Below are 19,917 nucleotides of genomic sequence, written 5' to 3'. Positions count from 1 at the left end.
AAATCCCAACAGACAGTTTTCCCTCTTATAACTACAGTATAAGATACAACACCAGAAGTGACACAGAGGAGACATGCCAGACACGTCTATATTAAATCATAATTATGCCTCATTAGCCTAATTACTGATCACCATCCAAAAACTAATGAAGGTTTACTGATAAAAAAATTAGAAACCCTGTATTGATATGAAGGCAGAAATGCTTAAACTGTTAAAAGCTTCGTCTTGGCATAATATTAAATTATATTTTGTAATATGATGACAACAAATTATGGGAAACACTATATAATCAATGCTCGTTTCATGAGAATTTAAATTAGTCCAGAATTCAAGACATCCATCATTCAATTAATTTATCATTATTCCCTGATTGATTGATTTAAAGCATATTATTTATAAATGAGTCAATTACACATTTACTTATTTGTTTGTTTGTTTGTACATTCAACGTGTATGGGTGATAAATAAATAATGGAAAAGTTATTTCTTTATTTATTATTCATGGGTGTGAGATCTATCTATCTGTGTTTTCAAAAGTCAGTTCCACTTTTATCCCACTAAAACTTCCCGAAAGCTGGGAGCGCTAATTGATTCATCTAGGACACTGTTCATCTTTGGCTTTGCGATTGATGGAATTATAGCTAAGGTTCGGGTACTTATTTATTGACCACAGAGAGGGATGAGGGGTCTCGATGAAAGAGGGAAGACCTTTTGGCCCCTTCTTTGATGCGATAGTTCGTTAATGGAGCCGGGGGCCGGGTGAAGGAGGGGGGGCGCTCTCAGGACGAGCGAGCAGAACGCCTTTTATGATTAAATAGCCAGCATTCATCCATGTGTGGAATGAAGTATTGTATTACAATTCTGTTGTACTGTGTATTACTTACAGTTTCCTGGATTTGAAGATCTCCGCAAACTCTCGGACACTCCTCAAGGAAGCCAAATCCAGCGTCATGGCTTCAACACGGGCTTTGCACTAGTGAAAGAGGGACAGAAAAAGGGAAAGCAGTAGTTTTTATACCAGCTGCATCCATCACTATCACTTCCCACCCAAAACCTCCACTATATCTCACAGACGCCATAGAAAACAACTCCATCTCCCGTTGCATTTCCAATAGGGAATGTTGCACGTTCTGTGGCGGGAGAGCATCACAATATCGTCTTTATGGCATTTTTATGACCCTCCGCACTGACTGTATTCGATCTCTCCTGCGTGTATCCTGTGCTTACACTAAGTAAACGGTAAGGCAGTGGCTCCCTTCTTTCATAATGTCCATAATGGCATATAGAACAGGCTCAAGGAGATAAATAATGTATGAGCAAAGCCAAATCCACAATAATGGTCTCTCTCAGTGCTGGCTTTTAGGTGCACCTTTGATCAGACCAGAACACGATCGATATGAAGGAAGACACATAAATCACTCCACAAAGGAAGGATCAGAGTCTCACTGGTCAGAGGTCAGCTCAAGTTCTCCTGAGGTAAAGTCAGTGGGAAGTCTGAGGTTTTAGTGTACAGACACACACAATAAATAAAAAAGTTAATACAGCTAAATGCTGATAAAGACATTTTCAGGTCTGTTTCACTGGCTATTCACTGTTTCCTTCTCACCACAAACAGCTGTGTGCTAACTTAGCAGGTTCCGCTAGTCCTGCACAGCATCTCTGATGAGGATTTTTTTGATGAATGACTGTATAAACTCTGGTAATATTACAGTGGGGTTAGGAGACATGGGGCAATTTAATTATGCCATGTACAGCACACCACCAGGTTAACAGGAAAAGCACCCTCTCAGCATTTCTCCTATCAACAGTCATCCACGAACCACTTACAATTGCTAATCAGCCTCTGTGCAATTAGTGCCGTAGACGATTCTAGATGGCTACTGTACTATAAAGACTTCAGAGCAATCATGTCTCGTCTTGTCATACGCCCTCGACTGCAAACTGCTATATATACAATAACTGTTCAACATCACTTTTCATCAGATTATTACTGTCCAATGGGGCTTGACTAATATCCAGAGATGTTTGTTTCAGCGATATCGCAAAAAAAAATTAGGACACTTGGTTATTAAAGACCATCAATGTAATATTAAAAAAGAAATTGTGTTGACCCAACAAAATGCCACAGCAGAATTACTGCCTTCCATCTAATGACCCCAATACAAAACACGCACATGATGCACAAGCATAATATGTGGCAAAATACACTTTAATTAAAACAAAGGGAACGATAGAACAATAGGATGACAGAACAATTAATAGAATTATAGAATGTTCAACAGAATGAAAGACAGACAGAAAGACGGACGGACAGACATATAGACTGACAGACACACAGACAGACAGACAGACAGAATTAGACAGACAGACAGATAGATAGAATTAGACAGACAGATATAATTAGACAGACAGAAAGATATAATTAGACAGACAGATAGACAGATAGAATTAGACAGACAGACAGATATAATTAGACAGACAGACAGATAGACAGACAGATAGATAGAATTAGACAGAATTAGACAGACAGACAGACAGACAGACAGACAGACAGACAGACAGACAGACAGATAGATAGATAGATAGATAGATAGATAGATAGATAGATAGATAGATAGATAGATAGATAGATAGATAGATAGATAGAATTAGACAGACAGATATAATTAGACAGACAGAAAGATATAATTAGACAGACAGACAGCTAGACAGATATAATTAGACAGACAGACAGATAGAATTAGACAGACAGATAGAATTAGACAGACAGACAGATATAATTAGACAGACAGATAGATATAATTAGAGAGACAGATAGACAGATAGAATTAGACAGATATAATTAGACAGACAGACAGATAGAATTAGACAGACAGGTAGAATTAGACAGACAGATAAACAGATATAATTAGACAGACAGACAGATAGACAGATAGAATTAGACAGACAGACAGATAGACAGATAGAATTAGACAGACAGACAGATAGAATTAGACAGACAGACAGACAGACAGATAGAATTAGACAGACAGACAGAATTAGACAGACAGACAGATAGAATTAGACAGACAGGTAGAATTAGACAGACAGATAGACAGATAGAATTAGACAGACAGACAGACAGACAGATAGAATTAGACAGACAGACAGACAGACAGACAGACAGATAGAATTAGACAGACAGACAGATAGAATTTGACAGACAGAAAGATAGAATTAGACAGACAGACAGATAGAATTAGACAGACAGATAGACAGATAGAATTAGACAGACAGACAGATAGAATTAGACAGACAGATAGACAGATAGAATTAGACAGACAGACAGATAGAATTTGACAGACAGACAGATAGAATTAGACAGACAGACAGACAGATAGAATTAGACAGACAGATAGATAGAATTAGACAGATAGAATTAGACAGACAGACAGATAGAATTAGACAGACAGATAGACAGATAGAATTAGAAAGACAGATAGACAGATAGAATTAGACAGACAGATAGAATTAGACAGACAGACAGATAGAATTAGCCTTTCGCCGAGAATAATGTTGGCATTATTCTTGTATTAAATTTCAGCTGCTATGGCGAAGCAAATAAGGCATAGTCTTTATCTTAATTAATTTCGTTATTGCCAAATACCCATCTTAATTTATAATTTATCTTAATTAAAATTTTTAAGAAAGACTCGTTTTTATTGGTGCGTTGGCCTATTTATAGGCTAAATGAGTCTATACCTAGGGCTATTTAGAGTTCTGAGATGTTACGATGTCACAGAGGACTTATTTTATTTCTTTGTTCAAACTTCCAAGTGGTCTATTACGTTAGTCATGTATAAATTATGTTAAAACATGTATAAATGATTCATTCTTGACAAAAGGCAAAAGAGCTGTGTGCGTGCGTACAGTCGTGGCCAAAGTTTTGAGAATTACATAAATATTGGAAATTGGAAAAGTTGCTGCTTAAGTTTTTATAATAGCAATTTGCATATACTCCAGAATGTTATAAAGAGTGATCAGATGAATTGCATAGTCCTTCTTTGCCATGAAAATTAACTTAATCCCAAAAAAAACTTTCCACTGCATTTCATTGCTGTCATTAAAGGACCTGCTGAGATCATTTCAGTAATCGTCTTGTTAACTCAGGTGAGAATGTTGACGAGCACAAGGCTGGAGATCATTATGTCAGGCTGATTGGGTTAGAATGACAGACTTGACATGTTAAAAGGAGGGTGATGCTTGAAATCATTGTTCTTCCATTGCTAACCATGGTGACCTGCAAAGAAACGCGTGCAGCCATCATTGGGTTGCATGAAAATGGCTTCACAGGCAAGGATATTGTGGCTACTAAGATTGCACCTAAATCAACAATTTATAGGATCATCAAGAACTTCAAGGAAAGAGGTTCAATTCTTGTAAATAAGGCTTCAGGACGTCCAAGAAAGTCCTGCAAGTGCCAGGATCGTCTCCTAAAGAGGATTCAGCTGCGGGATCGGAGTGCCACCAGTGCAGAGCTTGCTCAGGAATGGCAGCAGGCAGGTGTGAGCGCATCTGCACGCACAGTGAGGCCAAGACTTTTGGAAGATGGCCTGGTGTCAAGAAGAGCAGCAAAGAAGCCACTTCTCTCCAAAAAAAACATCAGGGACAGATTGATCTTCTGCAGAAAGTAAATTGAATGGACTGCTGAGGACTGGGGCAAAGTCATATTCTCCGATGAAGCCCCTTTCTGATTGTTTGGGGCATCTGGAAAAAGGCTTGTCCGGAGAAGAAAAGGTGAGCGCTACCATCAGTCCTGTGTCATGCCAACAGTAAAGCATCCTGACACCATTCATGTGTGGGGTTGCTTCTCATCCAAGGGAGTGGGCTCACTCACAATTCTGCCCAAAAACACAGCCATAAATAAAGAATGATACCAAAACACCCTCCAACAGCAACTTCTTCCAACAATCCAACAACAGTTTGGTGAAGAACAATGCATTTTCCAGCACGATGGAGCACCGTGCCATAAGGCAAAAGTGATAACTAAGTGGCTCGGGGACCAGAATGTTGAAATTTTGGGTCCATGGCCTGGAAACTCCCCAGATCTTAATCCCATTGAGAACTTGTGGTCAATCCTCAAGAGGCGGGTGGACAAACAAAAACCCACTTATTCTGACAAACTCCAAGAAGTGATTGTGAAAGAATGGGTTGCTATCAGTCAGGATTTGGCCCAGAAGTTCATTGAGAGCATGCCCAGTCGAATTGCAGAGGTCCTGAAAAAGAAGGGCCAACACTGCAAATACTGACTCTTTGCATAAATGTCATGTAATTGTCGATAAAAGCCTTTGAAACGTATGAAGTGCTTGTAATTATATTTCAGTACATCACAGAAACAACTGAAACAAAGATCTAAAAGCAGCAAACTTTTTGAAAACTAATATTTATGTAATTCTCAAAACTTTTGGCCACGACTGTACATTTGAATAATGTCGGGCTGTAAACGGGTTCGGGCTTTTAAAAAAGCTGTCAATCAAAATGTACTTGTCTGGCTCGGGCCGAAATCTGTCGGGCTCGGGTCCTGTCGGGCCTAACTTTTAAGGCCCGATTACAGCTCTATTTTAGTGTCCGATTTACAAACGCCGTGGGCGCACCGCTTCACCATCTTGCTTGGAGTCAAAGTTTGTCGGAACTGCCTCACATATTAACGGTTGCTATGATGTGTGATTGGACAATGGCCGTTTTGGGGGAGGGGCCGGCGAAAGGCTAATTAGACAGACAGACAGACAGATAGAATTAGACAGACAGACTGTTTTAATTAAAGTCATACACACATGCTTCAAACTGAAAAAAAAAGGTCAAAAACGGTCATGGACATGGTCAAAAGCAACATACACATTTATATTATTTTAATTATGAAGACATTTGGTCTCCAAATGTTAGGCAGAGACCACGACACACAGACAGTTTCATTCATACAGATAGGCTTATTTGTCAGTTGTGCAACGCTACTCCATCTAACAGGTCTTATTTATCTAAATCAGGTTTAGCCTGTGGGCCTGCAGACCTTGACTGGGGCCTGTGATTACGCGATAAGACTGAGACATAGACAGCATAAGTCTACTCTGAAACAGCCACAGGGCACACATGAACAACAGAAACCAATGTCAGTTTGAGCGGATAATTATTTCAGAAGGATCTGTCTGTGGATCACAGTCTCCATTCAATGTGATTTATCTCTGCGTTTCCCAAATGGCATGTCATGACCTAAAAATGGGCTGCATGCTTCTGACGGGTTGTGAAAACAATGGGATGTTAAAAGGGGTTCACTTGTGGCGAGGGTAAACAGCATTATAAATATGACGGATAGAAGGCAAACAGCACAGTGTGCACACCTGAGGACATACGCAACAGATGAGGAACGATGAGTGTCCGGTTAGACTGACTGCTGGGAGAATGATGGACGGCAGTTGCGTGAGTTATTACGTGTCAGGCTCCGCTAGCCGTGTTTGGCAGGTGTATGGCATGTGAAAACTGGAAAACAGGAAATAACAGCTGCTGGAAAACACAAGAGGACAGATGTGAAGACTGATGACTAAATGATTTGGACAGATATCAAACCAGAACAAGTAGGTTTGATGTGCGGGACTGTTGGTTAACAGACTGTAAAAGTCTGAAACAAGCCAGACTTTTGTTATCAGCAAAGTCGGGTTCAATTCATAGCTTGTTCTGGCAAAGTACAGACAATTTTGACATATATGTAATATATGTAGAGGGATAAAATAATAAAAAATAAAAAAAAATGATTGAGTCCGAAATCAAGACAAACTCAGAAAAGCTTCTATGCTTTCCTTTAAGGTGAATGAAGTACACATCTCGCCTCTGTCTTTTGGAGCAATAGCATAATGCTAAGAACAATTGTAGTCTGTTTAATGTACACACACCAATCACACACATTTTCAACACAATTAAATTATTTAGGTTTTGCAAAATAAAATTGACTGGAATCATTTCAGTGGAGCTGAAGAGTTTACATGACACTATAAAAACACTAATTGCTTTAGACCAACTGAAATCTAAATTTTAAATGCACCAACTGCAGAGAAGTTGTAGTTTATTCAAATAATGCAGCAACATTCTCAACTAAAGTTTGCAGAGAAAACAGCCAAGAAATGAATGAAAAATTATCCCATACAACCAAAAATATTTACTACCAATTATTTCATTTATATAATGTTGAAAAAGCTGAACAGACAGTTGTGCTCAAGGAAGTCTGGTACATTACATCAGTGGTCCCAAACCACGTTCCTTACCATTTTGGAAAGCCAGTGGGGCCAGTGCCTCAGGGTCTAGGGCTGTCAGGGGCTTCTAAACTCTCAAAGATACAGTGATACAGTGAGAGGGATTTCCCAAAGAACCTGAACACCAAGGTCCACGGCACATACCATGGAAGGACTACTAGGGCCCCTCTGTGCCATCAGCAAACCACTGGATGATTTTGTTTGGAAAAAGGCAAGAAAGCTTTGGGTAGGAGTTCACGTTCTAAAGATGTGGACAACATTTACTTTTGTACAGTGAAATCTGCAGAAAATTCAGTCATCTTAATAGGAATCCACACAATCTACAATTTCGGGTGAGAGACACAAATACACGTGCTCATGGACCTTACGGGACCCTCAACTCACCTGCTATCTTTCGCTCACAAACAAATAAAGTATTAATAGCCCACTGTTATCCATTAACAGATGCATCTGAAGATACTTTCAGTATACTACTTGCAGTTAGAGTCCTTTGAGAGTAACCTGGGGTTAAGTGCATAGCAAAAGAGCAAAACAAGGGTTCTTACAATTTTTTTTTTGGTTCGTAATTGTCCAGGTGGTCATCCCCACCTGACAGTGAGTCTGCAGCATTTGCATAACCAGCCAGGAGTCTAAACCACTCTACTACAACTCTGTATGGTCGACTCTCCAGTCTGTGTAGAGCACAAGCAATCAACAGCAACGTCGCCCAGAGCCACACCCTGTCAAGGAAAAATTACCCAACATCCCCAAACACCATTCATCAGTGTGAACTGTGCTTGACAGGAATCTTGTCAAACTGCACAGCCTACAGTCACCTTCCACTACAGCAGAGTTTAATCACGACACATAAGTAAGCTCCCCCATAATTTGACGTGTACTAGTAATATTACACCAATGATGCCATAAAGTCAACATGGAGTCAAATGTGACCCTCTTTACATTCTTATTACACCTTAATGTGCTGGATTTATTGGTGTATGTTACTCAAAATATATTTGAAGTCTTTCATTAAATTTTAATAACTTGCTTAAACCCTGATTTTCCAATCTGAGATCATCAAGCCCTTTTTTTCAATGAAATAACGAAGTGACTATACAGAAGTATCAATTATGTCAAATCTATTTCAATAAATGAAATTAAAAATACACACCTAGCAGGTTATTTTCGCACACATAAATAATAGTGCTGTCAAATGATTAATCGTGATTAATCGCATCCCAAATAAAAGTTTTTGTTCACATAACATGTGTAATGTGTATGTTTATGTATATATACTGTAAATACCCACACATACAGTATGTTTTTAAATTATTGACATGTATTTACATGTATATATTTATATTCATATAAATTATCTAAATTTATATAATGTATATAAACAACACTTTTTTTCTTAAATATATACATGCATGTGTGTGAAAGTGATTAATCGTTTGACAGCACTATATATATATATTAGTGGAAGCTGAACAGTAGCTCACTGCAGGACAGATGGAGGCGCCGGTGCGATCTTTTGCTCTTATAATACTCCATATTTTTTGGTCATACAGATAAGAGTTATAAATCATTCATATCTGTAAAGACGCTACGTTTGTGTGCACTTACAATAACAACAAAATGTGCTTTTGTAAAATAATGAAGGCAAACAGGACACGCTTTCTGCCGTCTGTATATCTTTGCCTTACAGACATTAAAATCTATCTAGCGAAATGTCTACTTTCAAATTGACCAATTCAAATGGAAAACAAATATGCTCAGATTATTTAATCCATATGAAACATGCATACAGGTGCATCACTACTGCAGAGATGAGTCAGTGTGGCCGACTTCATCTCTTAAACCAAAAACAAAGAAAGCACTAGTTTATCAGTGATTTATTAACATTTTAATGCAGTCTCCTTACTGTTTTTCCCCTGACACATTCATAATTGTTACTTCTGCTGGTGCGCTGTGGCAATCTTTATGCGTGCACTTGAGCACTTATTAGGCTCTGTATGCAATTAAAGGCTAGGAATTATGATTTAAATGGTTTATTAATAAATGTGCGATTAGTTGACTAATGCTTTAAATTAACAACTACTATTCGACCAGAAAGATCTTTAGTCGGGGACAGCACTAATATATATTTATATTTGGGGTGTGAACCTAGACTGGCCTCACGGTTCGGTTCTGATTATAATGTCATTGATCCGGTTCAATTCGATATCACAATGCATTGAAGGTGCACTGCATACTCAATTTTCCATTTTACTTCACATTCATAAAATTTTGTCATTAAATACAAGCAGTTAGATATATGAACTCTGAACTCTGAACTCTGATATATGAAGGTTTCTTAAGTTAGTGGTATTACCCCGTGCTAGTGATGTGACATTTGAACCGAGGCATCGGAGCTTGTGTTGAAAATAAATGGGTATGAAAGATGAAGCCTCGACTCAAAGCTTGTTGTTAACATAGAAACCATGAGACCAATAACAAACACGTCACGTGCACAATTCACTCTGCCTGTCATACGTTTGAATCCCCAGTTCTTACTTTACGAGTACGTTTTAATTCGGACTTATTCAGTTACATTTTAGATACCCAGTCATACAAGTAATATGAAGAATACAAACTTCAAATACTAATTTCAGAAAAATTCAATATTTGTCAATAGCAATACATATGTGTACATTATTCTTTTATTACATCAGTGAACAGTGAATAAAATGATTTTGTGCCTCTTTGAGATGGTCCAATAATACGCCGTTCACTTGCAGAACACAAGTTTCTAGAGGCACATAACCCTGAAGTAATGAATTAGGTAAAGGGGTGCAGAGCCAGTGGTGGTTTTGTAGGCAAACATTAATGCCTTGAATTTAATTACCAATACTCAGGATTGTTATCGGCTCAGATGCTCGCATTTTCTTCGGATCGGATATCGGTCAGACAAGACGAATCCAAATGCGATATTGTGCGTATTATATTCTGTGTTATTGTCGAGCTCCACGAAAAGGACAAAAACGTGATAAAGCACCCAAAAAACTGTGTGCACTATATTTCAAGTGTTCTGAAGCTGTTCCATAGTTCCATGTGATGTGATTAATATTTAAAATTCAAGTTCACATAAAAAAATGTTCCACTGTGTCTGTCTGTCATCCTCCATTCAGCAAACAAACTGCATGTAGCGTTCAGTTACACTCAAAACAATGAAACTCCCTTCAAGAGCGCACAGTAATTGAGGTTTAAAACCGTTAAAAGAAAAACTAACACTTTTATTGTACAACCATGATTTTTAATAGATTATTATTCTATATATTTTTTTTATTTGTTAGTTTTTCATTAAAATGAAGTTGTCAAAAATGGTAGATTGTGTTTAACACACAAAAGAGGGACGATCAAAAGAGTGACAATCAGGTCAACACAGAGAAGTATAGAAATTCTACATTGATTAAAAAAACTGCACTGGTATCAGATTGGATCAATATCGGCAGAATTTTCGGTATCGGATCGGTTCTGAAAAAATAGTATCGCTGCATCCCTAGTAAACACAGACCTTTATTTTGGATAGAATTAATTGCGATTAATCATTTGACAGCACTGATACACAAATTGTATAAATGTCCAGTGAAAGGGGTCCATTATTTTTGGTGACGCAAGTTGCGTACATCTTATCCAGTCGAAAAATTACAAAACAGACTCATTTGTCCTTCTGTTTCAGGTATTGTGACCACAAAACTATTCTCCAGCTACCAGTCTGTCATTCATCATGTCTGATATCTGTTTCATAGCATTGTTTTTCTCTGGGATTTAGGGGAACCCATCTTACATGTCATAAAAGAGCAGATGGCAGAAGACGAGTTAACAAAGCCAGACCTGTCAGAGTGCATCATCACAGCACACTCTAGCATCTATTGTATCACTAAACCTACATTTTCTTCAGGGGGTGAATATTTCCCCAGGATAGTTTGCTTGGTGCATCAGAAAATTGAGGCACTGATACCAGGAAATGGTTCGAATTTAGCTGACTCCACAGTTTAGGGAGGCAAAATCCTTGAGCGGCATCAAAATCTTTTATATATGTAGTTTTATAGGCTATAAAGCATTACTAAGCAGTAAAAAACAAGCAGGATATAATGTGGACACTCAGAAAGCAGGAAGTGAATGAAATCTGGGATGCTTGATTGACTGACGACACCTGCTCCACGTTTAGCTACAGCCCCTGTTTAGAAGGAGATAAATTGGTTTGGAGGGAGCCGACAGAAGCCGAAGCGTTGCTCTGAAATGATTTGATAAATGTATGATGGAGATGCAACAAACAGGTTTATTTTTTAAAGTGCCGGCACAAGCGCTCTGGGGGGTTATTCCTCAGCCTGTGTTGCCCCACTGGAGCGCACACAGATTTATCACGCGCTGGATGAGCAGAAAGCCAGAGAGACGGGACGCCAGACCAGGAAGGACTGAATTTGCAGCAGCACTGGGGGTCCCCGGAGTGAACGGTCATAGAGACAAATATGTTTTTTCATTAAGGGTGGAATGGATCCATTCTTCAGTCGTGTGACGTGGCATGATGGTAATCAGGTGCTATAAAGACACCGACAGAACACTCATATGGGTACAATCCACACACAAACATGTTTTGGCCTCAACAAATCATGCAAATGAAAGGTAGATGGTTTCAGTGGCCTGAGATATTACCGTCAGCAGTGAATCACTCATTCTTCCTGCTATACGTGACACATAATTTACCATTTCATCATTTCTAATGTGTCGCCAAATATATACACTTTATACACACAAACACACCGGTGTCATTTTAGTAGCATTGAGATACTATTAGAAGTTTTTTGATGATGAATTGTTTTATGGATTTATTTTTTGCATTTTCTATTTCTGGTTTTACTTTCCATTGTTTTAGACATTTTCTGTTTTTGTTATTTTGTGTAATTTTTTTCCTACATAGTTTTTAAATTATTTTTCTGTTAGTATGTTATGTTAGAGTACCATGTACTTTGTTATTTTAGTACACTGAGTTGAACGAAATGAAATTGAGAAATATTGCTTTGGCAGCGGAAATAAAACAAGATTACACTTTTTTAATGGTTTGGGAAATTTAAAAACACACATACACACACACACACACACACACACACACACACACACACACACACACACACACACATATATATATATATATATATATATATATATATATATATATATATATATATATATATATATATATATAAATAATGCCAGTAATTATGGTTATATAAACTAAATAATTTTAAATCAATATTCTACATATGAAGCCAATCAATTTAAATACATTTACAGTCATTTGTTTAGATTTTATACATTTAAACCATAAAAATATTCTTTATATAACTACAGTATATATTATGCTCACTCTGAATCCTTTGACAGATTGAAAGTTAAGTAACTGCACAACGCTTTATAAAACTATGGAACAATGCAAAGAAAGAAAAGAGGAACAGAAAGACTGGAGCGGGTCCAAAAAGAAGCGCACAACCTGGACGCCTGCTTTCCTCTGCAGATTAAAGTCTCGTGAAGAAAATAAAGTTTATTGCCTGGAAAGAGAAGGGAGAAGGCATGTAAAAGCATTAACGCAATGGAGGTGAACAATTAGACAGATGGCCGGGTTTCAGAGAGAAAAAAAAAAGAGACTAGAGAAATAGAGGGAGAGAGCATACATGGACGAAGGATGTAACGAGAAACATCTCTTCAAGGGCACGGGGAGAGCAGAGAGAGGAGCTTTCTCTGGTGGACTTCAGTGTTTAACGCTGAGTGTGCAAACAGAGCAGAGCAGGTGACAGACCAGAGAGCTCGGAGACACTGCAGCTGCAAACAGAAGCAGCAGGAATCCATCCTTAACATCTGATCCAATTACAGAGCTACTACTCAAACTTCTTTCTTTTTAATGGATGTTTGATGCTTGTTTACATTTTGACACTTGACGAGGGGGAAAAAAAAGTATAAAAATATGTTTTTTTTTTTACATTATATTATATTATATCATGCTTAGAGTTAGTTTGTAGTCAAATCAATATTTTATTCCACTGTATTAATTTGTTTAGAAAATTTACAACGTGCTTGTTTGTTTGGTCAGAGTAAGCAAAGCTGAAATCTAGATAAAGAAGCTAAAATATTGTTTTCATTTGTTGGTCACTGCATAATTTCCATAACACATTTATGTTATTTCATAGCTTTTATGACTGTACAATTATACTAAAAAGTGGGAAATATTCATAAATATTAAGAAGGTATGTGAAAACATTTGACTGCTGGCAAAGAAAATTTTTTGCTTTGGGCAAATTGGAAACCATTGCAGGTGAGACTTGAACCTGCATCATCCACATGAGCACCCCAAACACGGCGGTCAACAGTGTTGGCTCTGACATATACTGCATAAAGCAACATGTGGCACTGAAGGCTGACAGTTTCTAAAGCACTGATGGGAACTCTGGGTAATTTATCTGTTGCTGATTACACATTCTCATCAGTTCACAAAAGATAAACTGAGTGTGTGTGCTGTAAAACCATTTTAACTAATGGATGGGCATCCATTTCCTGCCTATAGAGGAAGTAGTGCTAATAAAGTAGACAATCACTCTAATGTGAACAGGATGTAGTTTCCTTCTCAGACACAAAGTAATTAACAAGCACTAGGAGCTTAATTATGATGTGGATACAGAACACAACACTACACACTTAACTTATAAACAACCAAAATGGGTCTTTTGTGAGAAAAATTACAATTATCTCTCTCTCTCTCTCTCTCTTTCTATATATACAGTACAGACCAAAAGTTTGGACACACCTTCTCATTCAAAGAGTTTTCTTTATTTTCATGACTATGAAAATTGTAGAGTCACACTGAAGGCATCAAGGGCTATTTGACCAAGATGGAGAGTGATGGGGTGCTGCGCCAGATGACCTGGCCTCCACAGTCACCGAACCTGAACCCAATCGAGATGGTTTAGGGGTGAGCTGGACCGCAGACAGAAGGCAAAAGGGCCAACAAGTGCTAAGCATCTCTCGGGGAACTCCTTCAAGACTGTTGGAAGACCATTTCAGGTGACTACCTCTTGAAGCTCATCAAGAGAAAGCCAAGAGTGTGCAAAGCAGTAATCAAAGCAAAAGGTGGATACTTTGAAGAACCTAGAATATGACATATTTTCAGTTGTTTCACACTTTTTTGTTATGTATATAATTCCATATATAATTCCACATGTGTTAATTCATAGTTTTGATGCCTTCAGTGTGAATCTACAATTTTCATAGTCATGAAAATAAAGAAAACTCTTTGAATGAGAAGGTGTGTCCAAACTTTTGGTCTGTACTGTGTATATATAGTACATACTACACACACAAACACACTAATTTTCCACTGTAAAACAATTTTTGGTTCAATGCAAATGTTAAACAGATGTTAAAGATTCTTCCATAGATGCAAATAAAGATATTGAATTTACCACAGTAAAAGAAGATTGATGAAGAATTATCAAGGATTCATTTCGAATGATTGAATTCATTTTGCTAATATATCAGACCATTTTGTGAACCTGTTAAAACAATAAAAATAAAATAAAATAAAAAATAAGATGGCTCAGCCAACCAGACATAAAATCCACAAAATAAAATATAAAAAAAATAAATAAAATAATAAAAAATAATAATACATTTCATTGTCTACAGAAGTTCAGGTTAATAAATGAAATAAAAAACAACACTGTTATTTTTTTTTTTTTCAAAAAAAATTAAAAAAGAAATTAAATGCATAAAATTTATCAAAAGATTAGGATCATAGGATCAAAAGATCATAAGATTTACCAAAAAAATCTTTTTAAATAAATGCTGACATTTTGAATGTTCTATGTACTCTCAAAAAAATCTAAAAAGAAATGTGTCATGACGTCCAACAACATATGCAGCAGCACAACTAGTGTTCCTGTAGCTCAATTGGTAGAGCACTGCGCTGGTTGGGGGTTCAATTCCCCGGGAACACATGATAGGTTAAAATTGATAGCCTGAATGCACTGTAAGTCGCTTTGGATAAAAGCGTCTGCTAAATGCATAAATTTAATAATAAACAGAAATGTGTCTTGAGCACCAAATCAGCATATTAGAAGGAGTTTTGATCACAGGAATAAATGACATTTTACAACACATTCACACAGAAAACAGTCCTTTTTAATTTGTAATACATATATATGTGTCTGTGTGTGTGTGTGTGTGTGTGTGTGTGTGTGTATATATATATATATATATATATATATATATATATATATATATATATATATGAAAATGAAAAAAAAACTTTCACCAATTAAAAATATTAGGTCAATGAGAATTATTATATTTTTTCTCAAATAAAATGAATTATTTATTCAGCAAAGATGTATCAAATCATATCAGCTAACCAGAATTAAAATCTAATTACTACAAAAATTTTAAAAACATCAAATTAATAAAATTATGCTTCTAAAGTAGAAAAATAAAATTATACAAGAGACTGACTCAAGGTTATGAATACAAAATGGAGAAAATGAGCGTAAAAGAGCGCGGGTGTGTGTGTGTGTGTAGCGATACACAGAAGTCCTGATCTGAAAAGGGCACCTTTTAAAAGCAATTAGACGGGTGACTTTGAGCACCTCATCTTACCTGCTCCATTATTATTTGCCTTTGATGAGCGCAAGTCTTTTTCCCCTCTCCCTCGCTCTCCTTATTCCTCAAAGAAAGAGAAACGGCGGGAAATATCAGTGACCTTGCCGTGACCTGACCACACAAAATTGGTCATCAACTTTTAAGACTGTATTTTATCATATATTTTTAAAAGAAGGAGAGGAGGAGAGAAAAATGGCCAGTGTTGCCGCTCCATACATCATCCTGTCACGATTATGACATTCCTTCATAAATACCCTCCAATCTCTGCTCCACCTGGCTGCCTCGCTTTCAGGCCTTCTGGAGGAGCCTAATTACTCCACGTACACTCGCTCTCGCTCGCTCGCTCGCTCTCGAAACACAGTCGCGCGCAGACAACAGAGAAGAGCGCGAGCAGAGACCCTTTCATTCGCACGCTGCAATTAATAAAGAGGCGGCCCCTCTCGAGGGCCGCTGGAAAGTGTCGGCTCAGCACATCGCCAGAGAATATGCAATTTCCTCAAGTTAAGTCTATATTAAATTGATTTCTTCTGTATCTGACAGGGCTTTGGGTCCCTCTCTCTGTAATCTACAGGTTTGCTCGCTCTCTCTCTCTCCTGGAATCAAGTTGCAAATCAAACAGTTGGAGATATGAAGGAGGATATGGAAGGACACGGAATCATTTTCCAGCTGAGAAACACCAGAAATGAGTGCAGATACGTGAGCTCAATGGGAAGAGAGCAGACGTGAAACACTGACTAAAGTGTGCCTTTCTGACCTAGCTGTACTTCAGGAACACATTTGCTTAATCGTAATTGCCTCTGCATGTCTTATTGATGTGAACAAATAGTGTTCATAATCTTTCATCAAAGTGCAATAACTTGCTACATCTCTGAAATGTTGCAAAACCAGAAGGGTTCAATATGGGGTTTACCTGCATGCATTAAAAAAAATTGTTGAGTTTATTTAGCAAAAACAGATTTTTTTTTAGGGATTCATGATATTGGATTTTTGTCGATATCCGATATGCCGATATTTTTCAACTCATTTTGGCCGATAGCAGATTTATTTCCTTTTGTTTGAAAACAACACCAAAACAACAAGTCTCTCCTGTGCAAAAATAAGACAAAAAATTATTTTGGTTTGTTGGAATTAAATAAACAATGACAAAGTTATTTTATAATGACCATACAATGAGGATTTGAAAATGAATAAACTTTTTTTTTCTGAAAGATGCAGTTATAACCTTAACATTTTATTTTAATATTTTATATTTGTAGATGGTCTAAAGCAAAAGAGTTGTAAAAAATTAAAAAATATATTTTAGAGCTCATAATTTGTTTAAAAAATATAACATATTAAACATGAATGAATAAATCAGTATATATAAAATTATTTAAGTGTCGTGTTTTTTTCCTTTTTTCTTTTCATGTAAGCGAAAGCTTCTGACCTTTAAATCAAAACATACTCATGATTTTATGACATCAATTACCTCTTTATTTAATCAGAAAATAAGTATAAAATAAATATTATTTGTGTATTTTGCTTTCATTTTATAAGTAGGCCATCAGCACCCCCTACAGAATTAAAACTCCTTACTATTCGTGCTTTAGGACCCGGGGGAGGCTGCCACTGCATGTGCTATTACAATTACTATTACTGTTTACTCTATCACACACAGAACAGCATCATTCTTTACGTGCATTCTCAGTTTAAATGCAGCAATCCAAAATAGTGACTCTAATCATCATTATGGCAAAACTGTGCTTTAAGAATAAACCACACTGCTGACATAATCTAATCACTGGCATATCCTGAGCAATGCGAGTTAAAGTATTCCTCTTATCGGCAAGACATACTGACATAATTTTTTCATATCGGTCCGATGCCGATATTTACTTTTGAAAGCATTATCGGCTGATTCCGATATTAACCTAATAATATTGCGCATCCCTAGTTTTTTTTTTTATTATGTTATCATGTTTTTATTGTGTTTATATATGTGTAGTGAGCTGTATTTTTATTTATTTTTACCTAATCAAAATAACCCAGATCAGTTTGACTGAGATTCATATATATATATATATATATATATATATATATATATATATATATATATATATTAATTGAATCTGAAAATGTTTTTTGTGCATGTAATATTTTATAAGATGAAACGGCTTGCTGAAATGACTTGAATTAACTCGTTTCATTTAGGACTCTTAAATTCAAGTGTGTTGCGTGTTGGCTAAAATAGCTGGCTACATCTGACAAATCTCCTTTACGGGAACATCCTCTATGGAGTAAGTTATTAAGAAATAAAATAAATATTTAGTAAATTGTTGCATATACAGTACAATTCGAAAGTTTGGGGTAAGTAGGGTTCTTTTCCAAGAAATTAATTATTTTACTAAGCAAGGATGTATTAAAACAGTGATAGCAAAGATTTTTACACTGTTCCAATAATTTAAAATAATAAACTATTATTAAATAAATGCTCTTATTTTAAACTTTCTATTTAACAAAGTATAACAGTTTCCAAAACAATATTAAACAAAGTTTCAGAAAGAGCAGCAAATCAGCTTATTATTATGATTTCTGAAGGATCATGTGACACTGAAGACTGGAGGAATGATGCTGAACATTCAGCTCTGATCACAGAAATAAATTACATTTTAAAATATTTGCACAGAAAACTTCTTTTAAATTGAAATATTATTTCACCTTATTACTGTTTATTTACTGCTTACCACTGTCAAATACGTATATTCATAATTGGTGAGCAGAAAAGATTATATTCAAAAACATTAAAAAAAACCTTACCAACTTCAAACTTTTGAATAAACATTGTTCAAAATGTATATTGCTAACTAACTTAACTTAAATACATCAGACATAATACTGTATTTGATTAAGTGATTAAAGAACATAAACTAAAGAAAAGACAGTAAAAGAGAATGAATAGAGTGGAAAAAAGTAGAAAAAGAGAAAACCAGCCATATGATTCCATTTTCAAGCACGTTTCATTTCAAATGGATCAATATAATATCATATCAATACTGAATAATATCAACATCACCCCCTCAACTTCCTGTCTTCTCTCATGAACTCCACCCACATCATCTCAGCCCGTGTCGGTCCTCCACCTCATCTCTCTCTCTTTCTCTCTCTGCCCTATAGGGAAAAATTTGATTTGCATCAGGAAGTGAAGTTAATTGAAATAATGCGTCTTTATCACAGCAGATATTGAGAGATTTACTCCCAGTTTTCTTCAGATCTGCACACGGTGCAGATTTTAGCTCACATCTGCAGTGTTTCCTGATATCCTGACAACTAGACCTTAATGCAACACCTATCGCTCTCCGATATCTGAGAGCTCGGAATAAACCCTGCCAATTACATATTTACACCAGGTGCATTTTGCAATTCTGCAAGTTTTGCGCTCTCTGATACGGTGGCCGAGATTTAAGGACGTATCAATTGCCCGTGTTAGATCCAAATGAAGTCTGTTCAGAGAAATGTCACCACGCTGTGCAAAACTTCATACTGTTAATGTCAGCAAAATGGGAGCTCCCAGAGACAAAAAAGAAATATGTAATAATAATAATAATAATAATTTGAGTTTCTTCCTTTTATATGCCGCTCTTTATGATTACATTGTTCCAAATCAGGTTTCATGTAATTTTCCTTTATGCTTTCAAAATGTGTAGTTTTCTAAAAACAATCTAATATATCATTTCAATATCCAGACGTAAAACATTTTTAAAAGCACCAGAGGTTTTTCTGTTTTTATTCTCTTTGATCATCACTTTAAATGTCATGTGTATTAAAAATGATGTATTTTCCTATGAAACAGACACTGAAGTAATTGAATCCAAGATCAAAAATAGATGAAAGCATTTTGTGTTTTACTTTTTACTCTTTCAGTTTTAATATATATATATATATATATATATATATATATATATATATATATATATATATATATATATATATA

At 36.3% G+C, this 19,917-nt stretch overlaps 1 protein-coding gene across 3 annotated transcripts in view; it reads right to left on the bottom strand.

Moving 5' to 3' along the window:
- LOC132125324 (WW domain-containing oxidoreductase-like) overlaps positions 1-19,917 on the bottom strand; it is a 225,513-nt gene that overhangs the window by 162,794 nt on the left and 42,802 nt on the right. For all 3 annotated transcript variants that reach the window (XM_059536699.1, XM_059536701.1, XM_059536698.1), the window contains exon 6: positions 885-973. In XM_059536699.1, coding sequence (XP_059392682.1) covers positions 885-973 — 89 coding nt within the window. The remainder of the gene's footprint in view (positions 1-884; positions 974-19,917) is intronic.

This window comes from Carassius carassius, chromosome 43, assembly GCF_963082965.1.
Source record: "Carassius carassius chromosome 43, fCarCar2.1, whole genome shotgun sequence".
Classification (NCBI taxonomy): Eukaryota; Metazoa; Chordata; class Actinopteri; order Cypriniformes; family Cyprinidae; genus Carassius; species Carassius carassius.
The sequence above is the reverse complement of the archived record's forward strand: the minus strand, read 5'-3'. Positions and strand labels throughout refer to the sequence as shown.